The 8,630-nt window shown below is 33.3% G+C and overlaps 1 protein-coding gene across 1 annotated transcript; it reads right to left on the reverse strand.

The window, feature by feature from the left end:
* Nucleotides 1-267: 267 nt before the first annotated feature.
* LOC131609980 (aladin-like) lies at nt 268-7,293 on the reverse strand. The gene is made up of 14 exons (XM_058881826.1): nt 7,161-7,293; nt 7,028-7,083; nt 6,787-6,954; nt 6,547-6,661; nt 6,297-6,396; nt 6,016-6,198; nt 5,722-5,777; nt 4,121-4,208; nt 3,937-4,015; nt 3,509-3,608; nt 2,237-2,288; nt 1,219-1,356; nt 968-1,055; nt 268-635 (listed from the first exon to the last, which is right to left on the reverse strand). The coding sequence occupies exons 1-14, from the start codon at nt 7,216-7,218 to the stop codon at nt 573-575; spliced, it is 1,344 nt and encodes a 447-aa protein (XP_058737809.1). The 5' UTR covers nt 7,219-7,293; the 3' UTR covers nt 268-572.
* Nucleotides 7,294-8,630: the final 1,337 nt, after the last annotated feature.

The raw sequence follows: 8,630 nt of genomic DNA on the forward strand, positions 1-8,630 counted from the left end.
TCCGTCCCAAAATAAGTGTCACATTTACTTTTTAGGTTCATTTAATATTTAATGTATCTAGTCTGTATAGAGACCAGATACATTAAATATTCAATGAATCTAAAAAGTAAATGTGACACTTATTTTGGGACAGAGGGAGTAACAACTATGCTAGTCTTTCTTGGATAGATAATAGTGATGGATTGCGTCCATTTGCGTACAGAAAATATCTAATTTCTACCCAAAAAATCATAATTTGGAAGAAAAAAATGATTACTTTGATAGACTGCAAATCAACATCTTTTCTCCATTAAAACCTTTTTAACAAATAAAAACATTTTTTTAAACAACTAACTTTCATTTTTCTATCATATGCATGATATTTTTTTCAATCTGTTAACATATCCAAGTTTCCAAAATATTACTATTCACTAGCCCTTTTTTTCAAGGCCAATATTCTAATACAAACAAGATAATAGCAATTTGACCTCAAATAATAAAAAAATCTTCAGAACATTGAACATGTGATGCTAACATCAAAGTTAGCTCGCTCCAAGTTGTGCCCAGCCAACAAAATTTCGCAAAATCCCACCTTATGTAAGCATATGAGAACGGAACAAGAGAGGGTAAGTGCAACAGAATCCACTGCTCCAACACTGCAGAATAAAAAGTAGAGATATGTGAAAAGCTTCTTAGTGTAATATGAACCCATAACCAGATGAAACATCTTCCTTAAAAAAACAAGATTAAGCATCTAAGACGTGTGTCGTTGGAACCGGGCACTGTCTATGAATACTCATATTAACTGAATTAAATGTTCTTTTTTTTTTCAAGGCCAATGGAAAATTGTACTTAGAATCATGTTCATAATAATGATATCACAAGCATATTCACATATGCACCTCACATAGTTGCATATACTTTGTTCAGGAAAATATGGTTTCAGAAGAAAAAAAAGCAGAACAAGTGAAACTCAAGACAGACTTACCACAGAGAGCAAAGGCCCCTGTTTAAACTTCCCATGAAATGAAAATGAAATTGGCTTTGGATTTTCTCCGGGTCCTCTTATAAATCCACTAAAACATATTGAGAAACAAAATTATTGCAAATAACCTGTATGTTAGATAGTAATTGGCAAAGCAAAATCATTTAAGACACATAACTTAGATATTAAATTAATTGAAAAGAGATACATAAAAACAACAAAGGTGATTGGATCATTTTCAACCAAAAACTCACATTAATGATGTAGATATCAGAGGAGTTCTTCTTGTATCATAGATGGCGATTAGCCCCCCATATACGTCATCCCCGCCTTTAAAAGACACAGCCAATCTCTCTCCTGAACTATCCCATTCTATTTTTTCAATTCCCTGACTGAATAAAATGACATTAGATAACAAATAAACAGGTAATTTCTAACAAAAAACATGATATGATAACTATATGATATAGGAAAAGGAAGATAAAAAACCTAGGCAAAAAATATAATATAACAAAAACCTTAATTTGCGGAAACAAAAATTTAACCACATCTGTGACTACAGAGCATGTGTAAACTCCAGTCCATCACACAAGAGCATCAAAAAACTCCTCTGTAAGACTGAGGGATGCAAAATTATCAGGGGGATACATCAGTGACATTCCATGATTGAAATTTGAAATTATACTCTATAAGAACAAAGTCAATTGATCCAGGTAAAGAACCAAGAATTCACTCTCTAAGAACAAAGAATATGGAAGAAAAGAAAATGGAAATGTCTAATTCGAGGAAATTATATATTTTATGTCATAAATATGGCTGACTTTTTAACTAATTTAGAAAGCTGGCACTGCATTTAAACTTGCAATGTCCTGTTTCTGGAATTTAGAAAAGGAAATGATGAAAAAATTAATGTCATCTTCAGACTTGGCCATATTTTACAAAATAAAAAATTTACATTGAGATAAACACATTTTTATTCTTGTTTTTAGTACAAATGAGAACAAGAAAACACCAAAAGAAAACCACCTAAGAAATCCAAAGCTAAGAATATCGGCAACCTAAAATTCAAGCATCATCCAAACTAAAATACATTATGATAGAACAGGAGAAGAAAGAGCTAAATGCTAAAATAACAGATAATATAAAATGCAACAGTCAGTTACCACATCCTAAGAATTAGTTGATACGGAATTTGTAAAATGACAAGACCTTAACACCAAATCACAGCAATTCAAAAAATTATTGAACCCAAGAACATAAACTCATATCTACCTGCCTGTCAACGATAATATCTCTGGCAACTCAACAGGTAACAGATGTGTGTCTGAAAAAATAAAAAATGAGTAACTATAAATCAATGTATACTTTTAGTGAGACAGGCAAGAATTGTGGGTAGAACATGGACTTCAAACACACAAGAATAGCTATAAAGTATAAAAACATTGTGTGCTTCTGTTCAGCTAGCAGAACAGGACATGATTATGTGCAAACTCCTGATAGGTCCCTTTTAAGTGATAGACCATGAGCTGATTAAACAGTTCTGCTTCGCAAAAGAGCTGATATTTTTACCGTGTTTTTGTTCCTAACATTAGACGCTGGCAGACACAAATTTTATTACAAAACCACATCTTATATCAACCATCAAGTTCTGCTAATTCAATCCAATTAACAAAAGGTATCTGTTGAGAAATATGTATGTGTTTCGCAAAAGTTTTTAGTCAGGACATTACTTGTAGCTTGCACTCAGCCTAGAGAGAATGTATTTTTCAAAGACATCATTTGAATTTATGGTATTAGGGAAATATACTTCAGTCATTCACTTTATTAGGGAAATATATTTCAGTCATTCACTTTATTAGGGAAATAAATATATTCCGTCTCTTATTTCTTTTGCCTTCCCATTCAAATTACAAAATTTTCTTCATGTGAAAAGAAAAAAAAATGGTACCATATGATACGGTTACTGTTGTCAGCCTTTTCAGAATCATTGTTTACGATAAAAATATTTTCAGTATTGATCCCTCTTCCACTCTTTTTCCTTTATTGTCTCATCCATATATTTGAATATCATGTGTTTCTGTTTATTGAGTACTAGCACACAGCCATGCCTGCTTTTCTCAGTCTTTCAATTATATTGTCAAAAAATAATGGAAATTTACAAAAAAAAAATTGTTATTTAGATTTTTTATGATTTAATTGGATAAAAATGTAAAATATATTGTTTAATTGAATGATAAAATCGGAAGAATAAAAACTGAAACAATTTGGTATCTCTTTATACCGTTGTAGATTAAAAAATCAGTTGTTGGATTGGAAAAAAAAAGGACAAAATTATAAATTAAATAATATAAAGGGTAAAATTGGAAGAAGAAAAACTACACCAAAACTTACAAATCCCTTTATGTATAAGTATAGAATATGTATAAGTATAGATTAGTATAGATATAGATATAGATATATCGGTATAGATTACTGATTAGTATAGCTAGTTGCGGAAACAGTAAACAAATCAACATAAGATCCTTGAAAGAAAAGGATCAATACCTAATGAGGGAGGCTTTGATGCGAAATGAACAGATCCCAAAGTTGATGATTTGGAAAATGCAAGCAGTACCATACGTCCATCTGGATCCCATGTTGCACACTGGGCACACATCATTGCAAGTAGAAATCATTTAAGTATTAACATTATGTCAGCCATCAGACAAAAAAATTTACAAATCACCACCAATTGCTTCAGATTATGACTGTATTATTCTACTAAAATGTTAAGCTCTTCAGTCATTGTATCTTCTTATTACACTCACAAGATATATAACCTAATTAACTCCCGGTTTCATCATGAAATGAGTCTTGTTTGTTATACCTTACAAAACAAATCCAAAATATACATGCAAAGTTTAAAACAGATGTTGTCTCAAAGTCAATATGTAACCCTAGGGCACCAAAACAAGAATGTATACATTACATACCTTGACAAAACCACTACTAGTTGATGACCATTGTTCTGATGTCCAAGTGTTTGTTTCCCAAAGATAAAATGTTCCATCACTGTAAGAGAGCATAACAATAAGGTCATGATTTATGAATCATAAGCAGTTCATGTTCAATAAACACTTGGTATTTCCGTAAGCAAAACTAAGCATGTTGCATTACAATTTTGAAGCAAAGAAGTAATCTCCAGTGGGTGACCACTTTAGCATTGATATGCCTCCTAATCCTCGTCGAATAGGTGTCCCCACACCTACAGATAACATAAAAAATAACCAAATGACAAATATCATTACTCAAGATTTTTCTATTGAAATGAGATGGCCATCAAAATGTAAATATAGAAACAGTCATCGGACTCGTCACCCTCCCTTTTTTAAACTCTTAAATTAAAATTAAAGAGTCAGAGTAACACATTTATCAACTTAACATAAATAGGGCAAAAGAAATTTGATTACTTTTTTTGTACAGGAATGTTTAGAAGAAAAGGAGATTATCCCTATAGAAGGTAAGGCATGCCATGTGTCTCGACAAGGGCTTATATTGATACTTAAATTAAGGTACGGCCTATCAATGAATGACTACTAGAAAGAATCAAAGACCAGTTAGCAGACAGAATGAAATCTTACGAATTAAGCCAACCATCATTGGTAACTTTGATCGGTAACTTTGATCAACTTGTCAATTTACTTATATTAAAAGTTCGAATCCATAATTTTGTTGGCATAACACTCAAATTCACAAAATAAAATATTCCGATCCAGTATCAAATTTTTATAAAGCACTAAAATGGAATATACCAAGACTAGTAATCTAGTTCTTAGATTAACTAATCATTGATAGACAGTATAAATAAGGCAACAGAAATTTGATTACTTTTTTTGTACAGGAATGTTTAAAAGAAAAGGAGAGTATTCCTATAAAAGGTAAGGCATGCTATATATGTCTTGACAAGAGCTTATATTGATACTGAAATTTAGGTACGGCCTATCAATGAGTGACTACTAGAAAGAATTGAAGACCACTTAGCAGACAGAATGCAATCTTACCGATTAAGCTAACCTTCATTAGTAACTTTGATCGGTATCTTTGATCAACTTGTCAATTTATTATATTAAAATTTAAAAGTTTGAATCTATAATTTTGTTTGCATAACACTCAAATTCACAAAATAAAATATTCCGATCCAGTAGCAAACTTTATCAAGCACTAAAATGGAATATGTCAAGACTAGTAATCAAGTTCTTATATTAACTAATCATAATTAAGTTAGAACATAAACAATGTCCTCACTTTATTTTGACAGGTATAAATTCACCCATTGTGTCACTGGGTGACTATTATGACAAAACACATAAAGAAACATTACACGTTTTTGCTTTACTGGAATTCCAAAAAAAAAAAAAAGTTCTGAGCCCATAGGAAAGTGACTGGTAGATATTACGCCACTAGTACGTAATTCAATCAAATATAAGTAATTAAGGATTTATTTCTCCAAACTCATAGCAAAAGTCGGGTCCATCAAGTCATATATTCAGTATACTCATGTGCTGTTTAAATCATCAGTCTAGGTTGTAAACATACACAGCTTAGGGTACATTCAGTATCTTTTTATACTGAAGTGAACAAATCAGTTTAAACAAAAAAATCAGAACGAGTTTTAAGCTTATTCAGAACATATTTACATCATTAGTGGAAAGAAAGGGATTATTAAAAGTAAAAAAAGAAAAATCAAACTGCTTAAGGAATCAAGATTTACGATGTACCTTGAGCAACATCCCACACAGTGAAAGAAGAGCTCTCGTATGAAGCAGAAGCTAAGTATGTGAAAATAGGTTAAGAAAAAAAGGTTAAGTATAAGTAATTTAAAAAGAAAAACCTTTGCATCAAACTCACAAGTCTAACTCAGTTAAACTTTATGGATATGCAAACTGTGTAAAAAAATGTACTATCAAACACCAACATTTGTTGCAAAAAGAAATAATATGTAGGTGTCATAGATTATATCCATATTTGGCAAACAAAAGGTAAAATAAAAAAGATTTAGACATTTATAAGGATATCTTCCATCCGGACTCCAAGTAAGGGCGCTAACATGTTCCCCATTTTGACTCCGAAGAAAATCAACCAGGAGATACCGAATGCCAGAGCCTCTCGATAAACTTCCTACATAGGATATAGTACCAGATCTAGCAGAAGCTGTATTTCCGGGATATGAAGCCGACCATATGCAAATTCCACTCCTGCATCAGTAAACCCAAGTCCAGTAAACAAAAAGCACTAGACAAGACAATTGCCACTGTACAGACCACAACAACCGTGCACAAAGACGGAACCTCACTTGCAACCCACAGCCAGCATCCTCCCACCATTCGGCCTCCACTCTAGCACTTTAACATCTCTCTGAGACTCGTTGGTCAAGATAGTTGAATCCTTCCCATCTATTAAAAATGTAAAACTAAAAGTGCTTACAACAAAACAAACACTATCCATAACACAACAAGAGCATTAACTAAATAGCATTACTACTTGGCACAAAATCCGCACGAATATGCACAAAGAGATTCTCAATACCGGAACAAGTTAAGTACCTGGATCTTCATAATCATGAACTAACACTTGGTTAGGCCCGGAAATAAAAGCAATTATATGCCTATTAAGGTGCCAACTCACTTCTTGAAGATTAACCTCAGGCAACAAATGCACCTAAACATAATCATGAAATCCACATTTATATAACGAAAAATTCTAAAAATAGCAAATTACAAGTAAACGCATGTAGTTAATTTAAAATAAAGCGCAATGCGAGCAATTAGATCAATTAACCATACATCGTTAGGGTAAACGAGGCGTCTGAGACACTCGTTTACAAGGCCTTGCAGAACTGCCAGAGGACCTTTTCTAGAAACGGTTACCACGGCGGTTGCTTCCTGTTCGGGAACGTCGTTCTCGAGAGGCGGTGGCGGAGGCTGAAACGGCACGGGGCTGAACACCAATCCCTAATTAACGATTAAAAATAATTAATAAAAATTGAAATAAACAGAAATGAACTGAGAGGGTGCGATTGGTTACGAGATGCTTTCCGTAGGTTTGATCGGCTCTATCATCGGAGAGTGCATCGACGGTGACTGCAGAGAAATTGATAGTTAGAGAAGCGAATGAAGAGAGAGAAATGATATAGAAAGAGGGGGTGTAGTAGTAATACTTAGGTCGCGGTTGAGTTCGCAGAGGGTGAGTGAACCAGGAGGAGGGAAGGAAGCCATGGTAGAGTTTAGAATTGAAAAGAGTAGGGTTTAAGCTTAGATTAGCAAAGAAGATTGATTCATTGCATATGAAAATTATAATATTTTTCCCGCTTTTCTTCTCATTTTTCTTTTTTATAATTTTTTTTATTTAACTTCGAAATTACGTTTACGATTAAGAAAGTAATTTTGATATTCAATGTTTTTTAAATTAAAATTATTATTAGAAAATTGTAATAAATATATAATACAAAATAAGTATATAATAGACAGGTAGTGACGTTGTTCTCAAATAACTAGAATTATAGACGAACTAATAAAGAGCGTTATAGGTACGTGGTGCATATCTTTGACGTGATTGTTTAGGGGTGGATCTGTACGCTCAAGTCAGTCAAAGAATGAATAAATGTATGAAAATAAGATGGATTTAAATATTAGATAATGACGTGTTTTTTCTCATATAATGGAAATGGTTAAAGTCGTCTACGAGGAGTGTGACGTGTTATGTGATTTGTCGTATGATTGATCTAAACGGCAGATGACGCATTTGAGGGCGGAATTGTCTGTTTTAGGTGGAAATGGGGAACATGTGTTCCTCGTGTATGCTTCGTTTATCTTGCCTTTGGGCCTTTCGCCTTAGACTGTGCGAGCGACACAGAACAGTTCCCCCTCAAACTCTTACCTCTACGTTGTAGGATGAGGGTTTTATTGTGTACGCTTTTAAATCAAATGTCGATATAAGTATTGAAGAGTTTTAACGATATATTTACTAGCATTGGGAACATGTACATTGAATGTTTTCCTAGTGAATAGGTGGCGTTGCTTCGAAAGGTCTTGACGTGTGTAAACCTTTCTGAGCATAAGTGATTTCCCTCTTGTCCTAACACATTTAAAATGTTTGGATCAATTTTTGAGGAGATGTAAACCTTTGGTGGAGTATTTCTCGCTCCTCAACGTATGAGAACTAGGTGGGCTCTGGACCAGGGCAACCAGTCCCACAGTCCATGGCCTCCAAAAACAGGGGTCTCAATTTTTTTTTATTTAGGTAGTTGTATAAGTTTGTTCAAATAGAGTAAATAACATACTCAAATAATAATAGGCCCAATAAACTAAAAGTAACCAAACAAGAAAATTAGATTTTTCACCCTTCACGTTTTCTTCCTCTCGTATTTTTCTTTTAGCGCTCTGCAATTGTTCAGTGTTCACTACTTCAGCCTCCAGCCACCGTTGCCATCATGCAAAAACCATTGGACCCACCTCCGCTTCGACTGATCACTTATTCAAAACTTTATTTTAAAACACAATATATGAACATGTGAATATGTCTCACTCTACTATCTTTTCTTTTAAAACACAATAACCCTTCTTGTTAGATTCTTTCTGTTTCTCTTATTTGTGTTTTCTGTGTAACGCAGTTTTTCTCTCAACTCTCA

The sequence above is a fragment of the Vicia villosa genome, linkage group LG6, assembly GCF_029867415.1.
Source record: "Vicia villosa cultivar HV-30 ecotype Madison, WI linkage group LG6, Vvil1.0, whole genome shotgun sequence".
In the NCBI taxonomy this organism is placed as follows: Eukaryota; Viridiplantae; Streptophyta; class Magnoliopsida; order Fabales; family Fabaceae; genus Vicia; species Vicia villosa.

Excerpts from the sequence above, each read along its gene's own strand:
- LOC131609980 (XM_058881826.1), bottom strand. The coding sequence starts at position 7,218 with ATGGCTTCCTTCCCTCCTCCTGGTTCACTCACCCTCTGCGAACTCAAC. Across the intron at positions 6,662-6,786 it reads GCCTCGTTTACCCTAACGAT|GTGCATTTGTTGCCTGAGGT; the intron begins GTATGGTTAATT and ends GATTATGTTTAG. Across the intron at positions 4,016-4,120 it reads TACTTCTTTGCTTCAAAATT|TGATGGAACATTTTATCTTT; the intron begins GTAATGCAACAT and ends GCTCTCTTACAG.